The 18,147-nt window shown below is 41.1% G+C and overlaps 2 protein-coding genes across 3 annotated transcripts; both read right to left on the minus strand.

Annotated features, from left to right (window-relative positions):
* Positions 1 to 1,337: 1,337 nt before the first annotated feature.
* On the minus strand, positions 1,338 to 9,033 carry si:dkey-195m11.11. Of its 2 annotated transcripts, none has more exons than XM_035389584.1 (8): positions 8,931 to 9,033; positions 7,747 to 7,797; positions 7,119 to 7,430; positions 6,116 to 6,433; positions 5,119 to 5,448; positions 4,030 to 4,154; positions 2,809 to 2,995; positions 1,338 to 2,566 (listed from the first exon to the last, which is right to left on the minus strand). In XM_035389584.1, exons 1-8 carry the CDS (start codon positions 8,959 to 8,961, stop codon positions 2,241 to 2,243), a joined length of 1,680 nt encoding a protein of 559 aa, XP_035245475.1. In that variant the 5' UTR covers positions 8,962 to 9,033; the 3' UTR covers positions 1,338 to 2,240. The 2 variants fall into 2 exon arrangements, with proteins under 2 accessions (XP_035245475.1, XP_035245474.1); XM_035389583.1 differs by having other exon boundaries at positions 7,119 to 7,433.
* A 3,024-nt stretch (positions 9,034 to 12,057) lies between these two features.
* Positions 12,058 to 18,147, minus strand: LOC118210858. Its single transcript, XM_035387317.1, has 5 exons — positions 17,458 to 18,147; positions 16,970 to 17,338; positions 16,659 to 16,841; positions 13,914 to 13,972; positions 12,058 to 12,626 (listed from the first exon to the last, which is right to left on the minus strand). The coding sequence occupies exons 1-5, from the start codon at positions 17,492 to 17,494 to the stop codon at positions 12,537 to 12,539; spliced, it is 738 nt and encodes a 245-aa protein (XP_035243208.1). The 5' UTR covers positions 17,495 to 18,147; the 3' UTR covers positions 12,058 to 12,536.

Genomic DNA, 18,147 nt, shown 5'->3' on the forward strand with positions numbered 1-18,147 from the left:
TCTACTAAGTTTGTCTGTACCTTGTTTATTTGTAAATATAAACTTTGCATGTATGTGAGCTCTAAATCCGTCCTTTACATCCAAATCATTGCCCAGCTTTGTGGCAATGGAATCTCTTTATGATTGTCAATGAGACTGCCCCCTTTCTGATTTCTAGATATTTTTCACACTGAATGGTTTCAAATCTTTAGGCAACGGCAAAGGGAATCTGAGAACACAAAACAGATTTTTTAAAAATATTATTTCATTTATTAAATGAGAGTTATCAATCTCATCACTCGTGTGTAAAAAAACAAAGTCATTGCCCCCTTAAACCTAGTAACCAGTTGCACCACCTTTAGCAGCAACTAAACTGCAACTAAATTCTTCCTATAATTTCATATCAGTCCTTCATATTGCTGTGGAGGAATTTTAGCCCTCTCTTCCTTGCAGAACTGCTTTAATTCAGACACACTGGCCAGTTTTTGAACATGAACTGATAATTTCAGGTCCAGCCACAGTATCTCTGTTGGGTTCAAGCTGCAACTTTGACTGTGTCACTCAAACTTTAATTTTGTTTCTTTTCAGCCATTCAGATGTGGAGTTGCTTTTGCGTTTTGGATCATTGTCTTGTTGCATAACTCAATTACACTTCAGCTTCAGCTCATGGACTGATGACCAAATTCCTTAATCCACGCATTCTCTAAACTACTAAATCCAGGTCAGGGTCACGGTGGCAAAGGGGCAAGCAGAGCAGCCAGACGTCCCTCTCTCCAGCAACTTCCGCTAACTCATCCCGGTGGGTCCCCAGGCGATCCCAGGCCAGCCTTTGGATCCAACTTTGGATCGTGGCCTTATGATCCCCGGAGCTATGTCATCGGGGGTATTACATGTCCCCCGGTAGGGTCTCCCAAGGCAAGCAGGTCTGGGGTGAGGACCCAGACGAACATGATCCAATCGACCTCTAACTATGGTGAACAATTACGACACTAAGTTTACCCTGCCCGGAATAGGGCTACCGGGACCCATCCCTGGAGGCAGGCCTCGGGGTGGCGTCCGCAGGCGAGCGCCTGGTGGCCGGGCAGCCCATGTATCTCAGCTGGGAAAACCGTGTGGGCCCACCATCCACAAGGTTCAGGGTAGGGATCGGGTGCAATGCCCGTCGGGCAGGGGGCAAGAACAAAGTAGATCCGTGCATCATCTGCCCAGACAACAAATTCCTTAATGTTTTTATTAAATAAATGAAATGATCATTTAAAAATTTTTTTGTAGACTCTAATTGTGTTCCCTTTGACATTTTGTCTAAAGATCTGAACTTTTAGTGCGACAAATATGCAATAATAGAGGAAATCAGGAGGGGGGGGGGAGATTATTTTTATTTTTATTTTTATTTTTATTTAATAGCATTGTATCCCTAAAATAGAGCTAAGCTGAAAAGACAATTTAAGGAACATTTTTATACATTTCCCTGTACATATATGAACCATAAATACATAATTTGTGAAAGTAAAAAAAAATGTAAAAAAAAGATCCACTTCAAAAACGATATTTGCCCATAGATAACTTCTGCAAGTGCATTTTAACAGTTTGGTGCAAAAGAACCTAATCCCTTTCACACTGGTATGTGTGGCCACTTGTCCAGTTTCATCCAAGTTGAGACTTGCTTTGTAATGTACTCTCCAAAAAAAAAAAAAAGCTGCCGAGGGAAACTCCTGTCTCCAAGGAGGGCTGTGGGAGGGTTTCTAAAAAACAAAAAGCATGAAGCTAACTGGGGAACATTGCCCATCGACATATAAACACCATCAGAGGTTAAAAAAAATCTTATCAAATTTTACCTCTTAAATAACAGCTAAAAACCTTTGTTTATACACTCTTGTCATACAGTGCACTCAATGTGTTTTTCCAGTAATGGACACACTGCAGCAGATACACTTGAAAGACATCAAAATGAATTAGGTGATATGAAGATAAAAGCAAGAATTAAAATGCTGAAAAGAGACATAAAATTAAAAAACGAGAAGGTAAAACCGATATAAAATTTAAATTTAATTGATAGCCTGTCTAAAATAATGTGCAAAATATTTTAAAGAGTGATACAACAGAATTGTGTGAAAGATGTCTGCGTAACTAGACAACGCTAAACCAACAAATCGTGATGAAACAAAAACAAACATTGCATTACATTGTACTACACTGGTAGATTGAAATACACTGACGTGGCCATTTTGAAAAACATTCCCGTTCCTGTGAAATCCCGTAAATCATGTGTGTTTTTCCCCAAGGGAGAACCCAGGGTTCTCTGTGTTTGTCGCCGGAGTAGTCAACGGATTCTCCGTGATGTTCCCTGGGGCAGTTTCGGGATCCTCTGTGCTAATTTGAGGGTTCTCCGTGTTGGCCCCTGGGGTATTTTCCGCCCCAGTCCATGGTGTAGTTACAGGTATTTCTACCCGTGCCTCTTGAGGTGCTGTATTTTCCTGCGATCCCTTTTTCGTCACACGAAAGACGCACATATAGACCAGTATCCCCGCTCCAGCCAGAGCGGCGAGAAGAGCTCCGACAATGAGCCCAGCACTTGGCGGCATCCAGGCTGTGGGGAAAGAGCAAGGATGAAAGACAAAAAAGGACAAAACAAAAATGACTGCTCAGATTCACAGCATAACTATTGAGCAGGACAGTACTCAGAAAGCTACTAACTGCAGCCACTGCGGTGCAAATTTAGAAATAATCGTCAACCCTGGGAAACTGGTGTTATATCGTTTCTACTCGCCACCGGCTTCTGTAACGCCGAGCTGCTGTTCGCTGGGGGGACGACGGTTCGAAGGCACTCACAGCCAGTGGTGACGATCACGCTGTTGCTCAGGCCGGACTGGGTGTTGAGGTTGAAGCCGTACAAGGTGACGTAGCACGCGTACTTGCCAGGGCGCACAGGCGGCTGCAGCTCCCACGTCAGGGACGCACCATGGGCCACGCTCGAGCCACTGTGGATCCTCCCGTCTGTGACCTCCACCAACTTAATCTGAGAGAGGGTCCCAGGGAAATTCCAGTGAAAGAAAACTATATGTTTTTCTTAGCCTTTTTTTCCCCTCACTGTAATGTAATGTAAAGCCATTAGTTTTGGTGAGTTTGCAATGTTATTCAAACTATAAATACAGCTGCATCAGATCCCCAAGCAGGCCATGGGGGTTCTGCCAGGTGCTGGTCACCCGCAATTTCTATATGTAGCAACTATGCAAGACAAAAATCTTCTTCTTTAGCAAAGTGCAATGTACCTGAGCTGAGCGAGTTACTGTCACAACCTCTCATCTGTCTGGCTGTCACAGTATATCTCCAACAGAACAATCAATGCATTCACAATAATGACCACATGACGCATGAAAAGATTGCAAAGCTGAGACCAGAGAAGCCCACTGGACCATAAGTCATGCGCTTGTTCTGTATTGTAAGGCCATCTTTCATGTCGGATGCATGTGCTGCTGGTTTATTTCTGGCCGAATTGCTCTGAGGTATGGGCACACCCATTCGTCTTGAGATGGGGAAAACACAGAGAAAGTGGGTTTGCGAGGCATGGCGGTCCTGCTGGTTTGGCCGGTTTGTTGATTAAAAAAATACCCCTCTCTGTCAAAGAAATGCCCCATAACCGGCAATTGTATGCCTCCAGTGTTATGTTATGCTGGTGCCTTGTCAGAATAATGAAACTAGATTAGTAACTCCACAGTTACACCCTTGAGCACAAGGCCTTTGGCTGAATTCCTGAGTTTGTAGTAAAATATCCACCTGTACTAATTAATGCAGGTAGTGTGTAAATGGCTGTGGGTAATGACTCCTACAGTTATAAGACAATTCATAACTAATAGTAATAATTAAATAGATTATAAATGTGTGTATGATGAAGTACATTGGAGCATTGGAGAAAGAACAAGGAAACCCTTAAGAAGTTGAAAAACAAGCCGCCCGACGCAGCCCCGCCTTGGCTGAAGAAAGGGGGATTGGCCTCTTACTGTAAACGGCGTGCGTTCCGCTCAGGAGGCAGTGACGCCGTATCAACCGTACCTGTGTTCCCCTCAGCCATTGTGCAATCAGCGTGCAGGATATTTCCAGTGGATGTTTTTCATAGACGTAAACACTGGAAACGGGACCGTGACCACTGACTGAGAGCACTGGAGGTGGGAGAAAGGCTACAGCGACAGAGACAGAGACAGAGACAGAGACACAACCAGGGAATGCAAGTTGTCAAATGGCTTATAGAAACTGCATAATTCATGATGCAATATGATACGCTGCTACATGGTGCTATTCATGCAAATGATAAGCGCCATTATTTAAGGCAAGTGACCATAGCAACGCAGCGACACAAGCAATGCTAATTCAGCCTTTAAGAGCCTACCAGATGTAATTTGAGCTTCCTCAAATGGCAGGGAGTTCGGATTACATGGCTCATTTTCAAACTCGGGTGGCAGGTCAGTGCAACTTTGCGGTATTTCAGTTATTTTGCGTGTTGCCTTCACTTTCAGCTAAATTCGGCAGTGGTTTTCAAAAACCGTCCGAGGTTTCCTTGACATTAATCATGAAGTATTAGCAATGGCTCTTTTTGCTGAGCAGCAGTGGCCTTGGTCTCGTATTACATAATGGGGACAGTGGACCGTCCCCTGATCTGAATAGGCGAATGAGGACTGGTTATTTTTTATACACGGTGGTTGTACAATGAAGAAGATAGTGAGCACTACCTGAATAGACAATTGTGTGTGTGTGTGTGTGTGTGCGTATACACATTTGTTTGTGTGTCTGTGCATGTGTGCATGTTTGTGTGTGCATGTGCATGTGCAAACTGTGTGTGCCTGTGCATGTGTGTGCGTTTCTATGTGTGCATGTGCGTATGCAAACTTGTGTGTGTGTGAATGTGTTTCTGAGTGTGTATTTGTTTGTGTGTGTGCACGTGCATGCATGTGCGTGTGTGCATGCGGTTCTGCGTGTGGAAACTGCATGTGTGAGTTGGGGAGTGTGTTTCTGTATGTGTGTTTGTGTGCTTGCATGTACAAACTCTGTGTGTGTGTGTGTCTGTGTCTGTGCGTGTGTGTGTGTGTGTGTGTGTCTGTGCATGTGCGTGTGTGTGTGTGTGTGTGTGTGTGTGTACGCGCATACCTGAGCAGACAACCTCCACTTGCATGCCCTGGTAGCATGAGCTTAGGAAGGCTTTGAGGGAACACTCCCGGAGTTGGGCCTCTGTTCCGTTGCACTTTGCTGGACCCATGAGGAATTGCACCCCCTTGGAGGGGACTGACTTGTAGCTGGTGAGCACCACGTCACCGCAGCGCAGCTGCCGGCACACCACACGGGCCACGGCGGCCCTGGCGGACAGCGGCTGGCTCAGGTCGTCACACACGGGGGCCCAGGAGCCCCTCACCTGCATCTGCAGCTCTCCTGCACACTCGGGGCCCGGTAACGTGGACACCAGACGCACAGGGGCCTCCTCTGGCAGGGGAAATGGAAGTCGCACAAAAAAAACCCCATAATGCGACAGTCTATGAGGGCTTGCGCAGTCGTATTGGCCCAGATTGAGATTTTATAAAGGAAGGAGTAGCATTCTGTTCAGTCACACATCTAAGTGCACAAAATAAGCATAAGAAGCATTTAAATCTGAATCTAAAATCCACCTCACATTTAAAGTCATGTTACAATAGTTCTGGATAAATAGACTAACATAATGCAAAATGGGAACCGTAAGTATCAGTCTTCAAAAAATCCAGCTTCCTCTTTAATCAAATCAAATGCAATTATTTGTCAAGTAAGCTACTGTGAGTTTAATACTTGACAAGTAATGCAACAGCAAAACGTGAATTGAATTGAAGCTAATGTCACATTTCAATATATATTAATAAAATTTCTGTATTCATATTTACTTATTATAAACATGAAATATGTTTGTTTTATAATGCATGATAGAAAGTTACGCAAGATAAGTTGTACCTCTTTGAATTCTGTGTATATGTTGGTGCTGTGCATTTCATCATTGAATTACAACCCCCCGCCCCCTTCCCACCCCCACCACGGTTTGAGTATGTTCTGTTATCTTGCTGAAATGTGCGCTCAAAAAAAATTCAGGAAATTGCTGCTACTGCGAGACTTCCGCGCCGCTGACCTGCAGTGGCTGTGGCGGAGGTGGAGAGGGGAGACTTGTAGAGGCGCTGGTTGTGAAACACCTCCATCCTGCAGAAATACTCCACCCTGGCCCCGGCTGGCATGTCAGTGCGCTTCGCCTCGACGCCTACAATGGCGCCCTCTACTGCCAGAGATCCCAGCAGCTGCACTTCCTCTGGCACGGGTGGCCGTAAATCGCGGTAGTAGATGCTGAGGGTGATGTTGAAGAACTGGCTGGGGGCGTTGCAGTACACCATGTAATCTCCACCAACAGGAATGAAGTCAGGGACAACTCTAACTGTAGGGGGCGGTATAGAGGCTGGGGAAAAAAAGAACAGGCTGGCCTGAATCATAACAGACTACAGCCATTCAGATCCATAGGTTGAGAGTGACTAATTTCATTCTACAATTTTCACTTGCTATTCTTTGCATCCCTTCAAAGCACAGTAATTATATTAAGGATGATATTTTTATTACGTATACAAAGATTTCTTAAGCAAAATTTAATTAATCCCAATTGACATAGTTCCTTAACTTGACAAAAAAGTGATTGGGCAAGTTTTTCGATCGATTCAAGCCAAAAACCTAGAAATCTAATTGATACACTGTATATGAAAGACAAATGTTCGCTCAGATCAATCTTTGCTCCCCCTCTAGTTACTAGTCACAAGTATTCAAGCACAAGTATAGACTTGAAACTGTACCCATAAGCTATACAGTGAATATAACAATCTGATCTGCTATCTGTGGGTACGGATTCTGTGAAGCCACATGAAGGATCACAAAGTGAGATTTGTGCACTGAGATATCACTGGGAAGGTTGTGTATTGCAACAGCAAACTTTATGTAAAGGGTTGGGAAATTAAGCTCTTTGGGTTAAACACATGAGACAACACAACTGAATTCTCCTCAAAAGTTTAATCGCGCTTGACATACAGGCAATTCTGTATGCTTCCAAATCCTCCTCCGAATTCAGTTGTATCTTGTTTGGACAGTTCACTTACCGATGATTATGTTGACAGAGTTGCTGGATCCGGATGTTTCTGCAGTCCTGCTAACATTATACCAGCAAACAAAGTTTCCTTCATTTTCTGCCATAGCTGGGAGATTAAACAGGACCGCTCCGGTAGTGCTGAGCTTGAAAGACAACAATTCAGTGCGTGGCTGGGTGTCCCGTCCCAGGAAGAGGACGATGGGGTAGGGGGTTTCCCTCGCCGGGGTGCACAGAAGGACCACAGTGGAGAACAGCTTGATGTCGCTGCCATTGACGGGCGTTTTGAAAGACAGAGCGGGAACCGGCAGAGAGCCTGTGGATGCTTCTTGAGCAGAACACGAGCGGCAGAGGAAACATCAAACTGAGTACGCCAAAGCTTCGCACCAAATACAAACATTGGCCATGGAAACTGTCCTTTTAAAAGTAAATTGTTTTGATTTCTCGTGTGTTTTGCAAGGGAATATGTGAAATTTTGCAGTATCATGTTTTAAAATTCAGGATATGTGTATGGACAGCACTTCTTGGAAGCATGGATGCAAATGCTGTCTACATGTAAACTGTGAGATCAATTGTATGCACCAGGATGACAAATTTATACGCCCTGACTAATAAAACGAATGAAGAGAGAGCATACTCACCTTCAGCCCCTCCCACTTTCTCCCAGCCAGCAGCCAATAGTATGCCACACACTGCTCAGTGAAAGACAGGAAGTGGAATTTACTACTTTTGCTGCAGCAGTCCAGAAATACAGTATCATACAGAAACACAGATATAAAAAACTAATAATAAAAAAATAATTTTAGACAGACAGGCAGATAGATAGACAGACAGGCAGAAATAGATACATAGATAATTGGAAAAAAAAGAACCAACTGCAGTTGGTATTGCACGAGGGATCAGATCATGAGCGACAGAAATCCAAAGTTGCGGTTTCCCCTCTTAAATTGCACTCACTGGTTTTTACACTGTTTCAAAATTCTCCCCATACTTCCCTCTTTTCACAGTTATGCCCTGGGAAAATTACACTGAGGCATCATAAATTATTAAAATATCTGAGGGATTAATAAATAATAAAAGCAGTCTATAGATAGTTTGGCTGTAACTTTCTTGGAAAGGAAGAGCAGTGGGTAGAGCCCCAGGGTATTATCAGCATTTCTTTGATTTAATCCTGCCTGTCATCTGCAACTGACAGGAAGGAGTCAGTTGCAGGTTACTTCCTGTTTCGGCTTTTCTTTATTGACTTGCATGAGGCTTGACTTGCAGCTGATTAAACAATTTGTCACATCTGACTACTGAAATGATTCAGCTATGAATGATTAGTTAATCGAATTGGCAGAAAAGATTTTTTTATGTTTAAAAACTAAATGCATACACATTACCAGCCAATAAATGCTTGCTTGGTTTGTATATTCAATGGATGTAATCTCAACATATAATGCAGTTATTTATTTTATTTTATTTTATTTTTTTGACGATCTGTTGAAATCAGGGGTGCCCAATTTAATCGGATTGTGGGTGCAGATTTTTGTTTTAGCTCAGCCCTAAGACGCCCGATTCTACTTGTCAAGGTCTTGATTGAAGACTATACTATAATTGGTTGATTACATGAATCAGGTGTCATAGTGCTGGGCTCAAACAAACACCTGCATCCACACCGGCTCCTTTCGGCTATGTCTCGATACCCCTGGCTTAACTCATGGAGGACACCGATAGACGATCGCTCACCGATAAACAATCAGTAAACAAGTAGAGAAACATAGGCATACACATTCATATATGTTTATGCGGTGTGGCATAATAATAATTTACATTAAATGCTGACCTGCGATTCTGAGAGTTGCCAGAGGGCTCATGATTGCCGATCCTGGGGAGATGAGAGGTTCTTAGCGAGGCTCTCTGTGAGAGTGAAGAGAAAAAGAGAAAGGGGGGGGAAAAACTCAGTTTCACAACAGCAGGCAAGATGTGACAACAGGAAGCATTACAGTCGTGTGGAAAGAAAAGGATGCTGTGAAAAACAGGGAACTGGTGCAAGAAACAAAACCGCAAAGAATATCTGCGGGCAAGTGTCTGTATCTCAACTGGAGTGGGTGCCTCTCTGTCACGTGTGCCATTTGTATTTACACCACTAGAGTGCAGTATTGAGTAACAAAAAGAGACAAAAGCAGCGAAACAGACCGCTCCCGATCACAGCTTCACAATGAGGGGTGGAGCTGACAGAGCTACCATGCTAAGCTCCACAGATCCTTCAGAGAACTGAATTAAGGCGTCTTGCATGCATTTAGCGCCAGAACAACACTCACTGCTCATCAGATGCACAGTAAAACACAATCAGAACATGTTAAATGTTTTCTGCTGTAGGCCTACTTCATATTTTGTGTTACATTACATTACATTACATTCATTTGGCTGACGCTGTTATCCAAAGCGACGTACAAGAAGTGCATTTTCATGATCGTAGACAACTGCTGAACACGGGTTCAGTAAGGTACAATTACTTATTTTGTACAGCTATTTCTAGCCGTGTTGTTGTGAGTTAACAGTATGTTTTCAGCTGAGAGAGACTTCATCTGATCCAACCAGGTGTTACAACATTATTCAGGCCTATTTACTATTTATGAAGGCCTTCTGCAATTATGCTAAATTGTCATCTTTTATTACTTTATTATTTTAGAGGATGTGGGGATATGCTGTTCTTCGTCAGAAGTGTTCCTGCATTGGCCTTTTTGTGTCTTTGAATAGTGCCACAAGGACTGGCCAAGAAAAGAAATAAACAACATCTTTGGCTGGCAGACTGGATCTTACGGCAAGAGAAAGAACGTTTTACCTTCAGTCAGATAAAAACAGTGGTAAGCAGTAACACACCCACCTCAAAGCAGACCCGTCTTCGAAGATCACATTGTGTGAATGAGTAGTCTTCATATCTCTCAAGTGCTGCTACCTATCTGAATGATATTTGTGCCATTAAGATTAAGGGGAAATATGTGGATTAGCTGAGATTCCTCTACAGAATCTGATAAACATCCAAAGTACATACAACAAGTAGTTTATCCAGCAAATACGTGACATTACTGTGATGTCACATATTTGTGGTAATGGTTTTCACACTGGTCTGATGGAAAATTATTATGGGTTTGTGACAAAATCATATGTCCCATAATAATGACCAAACTGAACATCTATTTGATTATGTGATAACCCTCAGAGTTACATATTTTGTTCCGTTGTTTATTTCTACATGAATAACATACATACAAATATAAAGGCATTTTTGTTTAGCACCCACAGATTATTCATCATCGTGAGTCATGAAAAACATATATATATATTTTTTTTTTTTTGTAGTCCCTCCTTGTGGAACCAAGTAAAACAAACTCTGCTAAATTTGCTCTCCAAATATGACCACATTAAAGCATTATCAATGTATTGCAACTGTAAAGTCCATGGCTTGCCACCAGTACCCCATTTAAACAGCCACAATGCATCCACCCAAACAATAAAAATGCAATGACCGACAGGTGTGAGAACATGGTGCAGTTTCAGATATGTAGACTTTAATGGCTTAACTCATTGACGATAGGTTTTCATAAATATAATTAAAATATGACCTTGATTTAAGCTACTTCATTACTTGCTTAATTACTTTAAGGCTAACGGGTGGTGGTTATTGGTCAATGGGCTAATGCAGTTGGAATGTGAGAACTTAAAATGTTTATATAACTAGATTGTATGGTTGAACAAAACCAGCATCAACTCTGTAGACAATTCTATTTTCTACTGATATAAGGACAATATACACAGGACAACTAGTTATGGATAAATTTCATCGTACGATTTTACCCAAGAGAAAGTGCAGTGCGTGTTGTGTCATCCTCAGCGCTGGCTGGCGGTTGCACTCCTGAACTCCTGCTGTTCAGCACTACATCCTTGCCTCCTCCGCGTGATTGGGCAGTTCAGTCAAAGGCAAGGCCACCGCAGAGCCAGTCTGACCAATCAGGACCGCGGAGCTACAGGCATGCATGATGTGCTATTATATCAAAACTGCTCTGTATGAAAATGGCTGCTGTGGGAATTGCGTCAGCTATTTAGCTCGCAGGAAGCTCTGGAAGTGCTGCCAAGTGTAACCCCGGCTCTTTCGTTGTTCGTGCTGAACAGGTGTTGAGGTTGTAGGCCAGAATATTTACTGGGCTCCCGAGAAGATTCCACTTTGACATATCAAATGCGCTGTTTAGTAATGCATTACTCTGTGCCCAGTGCAGATACAGTTATTATACTTATACGCTGATACTGCTATACAATCAGACTATGCTGTTTAGGGGCCAAAAAATCCAACTGGGAAATTAAAATGCACACACTATCCCACACAGTCAACAAATGCTATGAATGGTATGAATAAGCACACACAATTAAAAACTGGTTTGACATAATATATGTATTAAACTAATTTCAGATTTTACCCCTTTAATTTCAATCTGCACTATAGTTTAGAATAGCATAGCATGGTAAGTATAGCTTTTAGATTATTTCAGTTTTGCCCAGATGCAGCAAAAGATTTTCCCCTACATAAGTGCAGTGGTGCCTTGTAAAGGAAAATGCCCTTGTTTGCAGTACACAGATACTGCATAATTTTAGAAGCTGTCTCGATGAACATCCTGTCACTCGTCTCCCTCTAGCATTCTTGCTGCAGCTCAGTGGTGGTTGGAAATTCTGATGTGAGGCCTGGTCTTCGTGGTTTTACAAAAAATTTATTCTGTGGTGAGCCTGCCCAACCGAATGTATCACAGAAAATAACAACAATCTTGATGCTTTTCGAGGTCTGCAGCACATCAATACTGTCTTATCTGCTTCAAAAGACCTGTTTAATCTTGTTTAATCTTGTTTTGTTGCCATATCTCTCAAAGTCAGAGGCTACTAAAAAGAAGCCAATATGAGTCAAAACAGAACCTCGCTGGAACTCGTGGAAGGTTTTTCTCCTTTGACTCACATTTTATTTCCTGTGGTTTTTCACTTGTGTGCTACACAAAGGCAAGACAGAACACTAATTTATAGACCTATTCTTCTTTCAGACAATTATTGTGCCATTCGGTGTCCTGAGGCAGAAAAGATGATAAATTATGTACATTTTAGCCACTTGAGCTCAAAAACAATACTTGCCAAAAGCCGGTAAGAAATAACAAATTACTTTTTTTTTCCCAGATTTGAGTCGTCAAAAAACTGCGAAATAGAGTATTATTTTTTCCTATCCTATTTCTGTTTTTTTGTTTGCTTGCTTCTATACATCACATACATATACATCATATATTGAAGGAAAATTATATTACCTATGGAAAATTATACTAAGAAAACAATATATTTTTTAAAACATATAAATGACAAATAGGTAACAGATATTTAGAACTCCTTAGTAGTTTTATTTCCACAGTTATCAGCATTATTCAGTGTCCAGCGTTCGCCTTGTTTGGGTTGATTTTCCTGATGGGATTTTTAATGCTGTATAAATCACCTCTGGTTCAACTTCCTCCTGCAATGAATGAAAACAGAATGTAAGAATATGCTTAGAATTCAACACTCATTTCACTGTAATTCTACATTTACTGGAAAACGGCATTCATATGACTATCTATTCTATTTTGTTGTATTTAAACAAATTGTAAAAGGACAATGCTTGAAAATAGCATGGCACACAGACAGTATACAGATTACTTCATTCAATGAAACTTTGGCACTTTAAAGATCAATATATACAGTACATGTCTTAACTTAATTCAGGGAAGTGTAATGTGAAGTTGTGAAGTGATGTTCCTTCATACAAACCTGCTGGAGTGCTCAGAAGGGTTTTGTATGTTCAACCTTAAACTACTCCTGGATTATTTTTTAGACCATATTTAATTTTGTCTCCACGGATTTCACTTATTTTACAGATACCCGGGCTGATTTATTTGTTATTATGCGATATTGTGTTTAGTTTGGAATCATTATATTTTATTTTATATCTCATTACATTAGCATTATATTATATTGGTTTTTAGAGAATGCTGTCGTATGATTTTACACGTAGACACTTGCTCTTTTATGTAGTCTAGCAAGAATGCATTTTGACCTTAACTTCGCATGCAACACATGAACAAGTGTCACTTCCTATGGTTTTTGATACAGCATAGTGGTATCAGCAGTCTCTGGCTTTGCTCTGCACTGCAATACATGAAAAAAGGCACCTGTTCAATGTGGAAGCTTTGATCACATCAAACCCTTGAGTGCATTTAAGTGTGCTACTGCGTATGCCTATTTACTGCATACCATACCTTTCCTAACATACTCTTGTCCTAAAAATTCAACCTTGAATGAAAAGTCATTGTAAAAATATAAAAATATTGTTTTTGAAAATATATCACTTGACAATATATCACACAGTGTCCCCCCACCCCCCAAAATGATTACATTTATTTAATACATTAAATAGATATTTGAACAAAATATCACTCGGAAATTGGAAATAATTCCTGGAAATTAGCTGCATTGTATACTCAGTATACAATTAATATTGTGACTTACTTTGGAAAATAAATGTATTACTTCAGAAAAGTGCTATTTTGGTTGACTCTACTGAATAATTATTAAATTTGAATGTTTTTCACCTGTACTCAACACTTCATTTATTTTATATATGTTTTGCTTTTCTTCATCAAGAATGTGAATCATTTTGGAGGGTACTATAGGTTTCGATCACCTACATAATGGGTATCATTATTACAGGAAAAATATTGCATGATATGAGTGAGTAGTATAAATTATAGCAGGTGATCAATACCTCTTTTCCATCTGTATTTCCATCCATGGATGTGTTCTGTGCCTCACAACATTCTGACCCTGAATTTACACAAGCATTTACTGTATGTCAAACATTCAATCAAGCAGTAATCATAGCATCATACTGACAATATACATTTTGCATAACAAGTACTGACAGGCAAGGTAATGTGTATATATATATATGTATATATATATATATATATATATATAACCGGCCAAAAGTATTAGGGCTCCTGTGGAAAAAAAAACTTTATAATAACAAGCCCAAGACAAACACTTTTTTCCATTTCTACCTACAATGACAAAAAAAGATTAGTTTTACTAATCTTAGACATGACATTTTTTAATTACAAATTTTTAAATGATTGGAAATCTATAAAGCGGGAGTTGGAGGGGTAGTCAAATTGACTGAAATCTCATCTACCATACGTTTTTTTAAAACCACAGGTAGCCTAATACCATTGGCCTGTACTGTAAATAAAATAGGCACTGTAGTTGCAAGAAATACAGCAAAGAATAAAGAGTTAGGCTAAGATGTGTGGAGCCAAGTCAGAGGCGTCACTAGGGGGGTGAGGGGGGTGCGGAATGCATCGGGTGACACCATCAGAAGGGGGTGACACCGAAATGACTGGCAATGAATTTCGACAACTACCAACAGCCCCCCCCCCCCTCCACCACCCCCCCCCCCCCCCGCCCCCCGCCCCCCGCCCCCGACAACTCATCTTCCAACAGCTAGTGACGCCACTGAGCCAAGTAAACAAGGTTATTCCCCGAAATTGCAAAGAAGCTTAAGATTTCCGGTTGTGGTGTTCAGCACACACTCAGAAACTGGTCCAGCTGATGGGCAGTAATGTTAACAGGAGAAGTCCAGGAATATCAAGAGGCAATAGACAAATATGTTCTGTTATCTAGCAGAAGAAACTGACAAAAAACTGCACCACAGCTACAGGAAGAGCTCCTGTGCAATGCAACTAGAGAGAAACCAGTGAAATGGCGACTACAATCTGCTGGTCTAAAAGGATGTGTATACCATAATTTCTGGCAAATATTAATGTTACGTAAATGAAAGTAGTCATGTTTTATTACTTTTCACATATCTTTTGCATGCAATGACTGCTTGAAGCCTGTGACCCACTGACATCATCAGATGCTGAGTATATTCTCTGGTGATGCTGTCCAGGCCTGTACTGCAGCCATCTTCAGCTCCTGCTTGTTTCTGAAGCTAGTTGCCTTAAGTTATCACTTGAGCATATGAAAAGCATGTTCAATTGGATTCAGGTTGGGTGAATGACTTTTCCGGGCAAGAAATTGTTTTTTGGGTTTGAAAAACTTTAGCGGTATGTTTGGGGTCATTGTCTTGCTGTAGGATAAAGCATCATCCAACGAGTTTGGAAGCATTTGCTTGAACTTGTGCAGATAAGTACACCTCTTCTTTCCGTACTCTTCCAAATTAATTCTGCCCTTGTTATCAGCAGATACATCATCAGTGAAGACAAGTGAGCCAGTACCAGTGGCAGCCATGCATGCCCAAACCATAACACCCTCGCCACCATGTTTCACAGATGAGTGCTTTGGATCTTGGGCAGTTCCTTTTGGCCTCCACATTTTGTTATTGCCATCACTCTGATACAAGAGCATCTTGGTCTCATCTGTCCACAAGACTTTTTTCCGAACTTTGCAGTCTCCTTTAGGTACATCTTAGCAAACTGTAACCTGGCCATCCTGTTTTCTGGCTAGCTAGCAGTTTACATCTTGCAGTGTAGCCTTTGTATTTGTGTTTGTGAAGTCTCCTGTAGACAGTAGTCACTGACACATCCACACCTGCCTCCTGAAGAGTGTTTCTGATCCCCTAGACAGGCGTTTGAGGGTTTTGCTTCATTGTGGTCAAAATTCTTCGGTCATCAACTGCAGAGATCTTCCTTGGCCTACCAGGCCCTTTGCAATTACTGAGCTCACCAATGATCTCTCTCTTCTTAATGGTGTTCCAAACAGGTAACAGTTGCAAACTGGTAAGTCAAAGGTTTGGTCTATGTCTCTGAAATTTCTTTCTTATTTCTCAGCCTCATAATAACCTTTTTAACTTTCATTGGCATAACTTTGGTCCTTGTGTTGACAAATGCCAATAACAGACTCCAAAGGCTATCTCAAACCCAGATTCAAGGCTAGGGTTAGGGTTAGGGTTAGGGTTAGGCTCTCCTATACCTGTATAAAAAGAGCTGTAATTTCTACATGGTGAAATCAAAATGTGTAAAAATAACTTTAAATGAAAGATGAGAATCTGCACTTTAACCACATGTGAATTGTTTTAGAACTGGAGATGTATTTCAACCACATGTGAATTGTTTTATAACAAATCTAAAATAGTGTATTACAGAATCAAATTTTTTTTTTTAATATTTCTTTGCCTGAAACATTATGGAGCTCACTATATATATACACATTCCTTGTTTTATATATGAGTGTTGTATGCAGAGTGGGAGACCTGGAGGCAATTGGCAAACAAATCATTTACACAGAACTAGCGTTAGCAGTAAGCTTTCTTTGTTCTAATTGCTAGGTGTATGTACTTTCTTAGCATACAAATATAGAAGAAGAAGAAGAAGAAGAAGAAGAACAACAACAACAACAACAACAAAAACAACAACAACAACAACAACCTATGGAAAGACAAGGAATGTAATTGTGCTGTCTCATCGAAACTGAATGGATTGATCATCTGATTTGAAACTGAAAAAGAACTTGCCCGTTCTGCAGTGCTTCCAGTGGAGGTAGGCTCTGTAGAGCAGGGCGCCCACCACGATGCACACTGGACTCAAAATGGCCATCAGGATCCAGCAGTGCACTCGAACCCCGGGCTCGACCTCAGGAGAAATTGTTGGTATGGCTGAACCATTGGATACCGTTGTGGCGGGGAAGTTGCAGTTCTCTGGAAAAAAATTTTTAAATCACACAGCAAAACAGCTGCTGTCATTCATTGTTTTCCAAAACTAAAAATCCTATGGAGTTACAGATGATGCAGACATTTTTGAACATACACTATGTATATATCATCACCTGCAAGAACAAGCATGGTGCCAAGTCCAGTGAGCATAGGTACATCAGGCTTCGTGCTGCAGTAGTAGAGTCCCAGGTCAGATATGGTGAGGTTTGCGATCTTCAGGTCGACCGAGTTATTGGCTGAAAATGGAAAAGTTTTGAATCGAGGGTCATAGCCTCTGAAATATTTGGTCTCAGTCTCGCCTGGTTTTCCATGTTTGTCTTTGGCTGCAATGATGATAAATGGAACTTTGCCGTGGCGTTGTCCGTGCCATATGGTTTCCTTATCGTGTTTCACATCACAGTGCAGTGTAACGGTGTCCCCAAGCTGGACCACCCTTGATGAAGTTGCTTCAGTGAATGTCTCGCTGACTTGACTGTAAGACACTGGAGGATAAACGGATGACAAAAGCAACAATTGAACAAAATGATCAATGCTCTTAAAATTAAGACAGAACTGAAGCAAAATGACGTAGGTAAAGAGTAGGGTTTGTTACATTACTCACAATTTATCATAATCAGAGCAATGCAGGCTCTTTCCATGATGTCATTCGCTGCCCTTCATTGGTAAAAATGAGGCATCATAGTTTTGTGTTTAAAGGTGATAGTGTTCAGCGGAAGTTGCCATAAGTGGGCAAAAGAGAATCTATTGGTTCTTATGCAACAGAGAATCCTTATGCTCTCTTTCAAGAAATTTGATTGACACTGAAGGGGTGGTCTTTAGACCGGCAACAAGATTACTGAGTGTGCATATGTATAGTAAGCTTTCATTTTTGATCAATGAAACAAGCAGTGGCTGTTTCCTAAACCATATTGATATCTAATATTGATTCCATAGCCCTTAAAACATATGGAGAGTCACTGTTTGCTGCTGATAATCAACAATTGTTTTCTCTGAGTTTAAAAATGTATGCGTCATCTCCTCTGTCTGGATTGCGCTTTTAAAATGAAAGATCGGTTTCATTTCACCTCACCCCTCTGAATTACCGGCACCATTCAGGATCTTTGATGGTTGCACATTGCCATCTATTGATGATATTTGGTACTGCATGTGAAAGTGACTACAGTTCATTTTTCTGCAGTCAATGCGTGTTTTCATTTGGACTGAGAATGCCTTTGAAGGATATCATGTGCGCATTAAAGGAGATCATTTCTCTTTCTGTGGAGGTTTGACCCCCTTGTGTGTCTGTTCCCTG

Source organism: Anguilla anguilla, chromosome 13 (genome assembly GCF_013347855.1).
Source record: "Anguilla anguilla isolate fAngAng1 chromosome 13, fAngAng1.pri, whole genome shotgun sequence".
Lineage (NCBI taxonomy): Eukaryota > Metazoa > Chordata > Actinopteri > Anguilliformes > Anguillidae > Anguilla > Anguilla anguilla.

Bases quoted from the DNA above. Each gene is read 5' to 3' on its own strand.
- si:dkey-195m11.11 (XM_035389583.1), bottom strand. From the start codon at position 8,961: ATGAGCCCTCTGGCAACTCTCAGAATCGCAG. The intron at 5,449-6,115 runs GTCAGCGGCGCG...TTCCCCTGCCAG, and splicing joins CTCCGCCACAGCCACTGCAG to AGGAGGCCCCTGTGCGTCTG. The intron at 2,567-2,808 runs GTGAGTGCCTTC...CTTTCCCCACAG, and splicing joins CGTGATCGTCACCACTGGCT to CCTGGATGCCGCCAAGTGCT.
- LOC118210858 (XM_035387317.1), bottom strand. From the start codon at position 17,494: ATGGAAAGAGCCTGCATTGCTCTGATTATGATAAATT. The intron at 17,339-17,457 runs GTGAGTAATGTA...TTTATCCTCCAG, and splicing joins TGCTCTGATTATGATAAATT to TGTCTTACAGTCAAGTCAGC. The intron at 12,627-13,913 runs GTATTGATCACC...CATTCATTGCAG, and splicing joins GAAATACAGATGGAAAAGAG to GAGGAAGTTGAACCAGAGGT.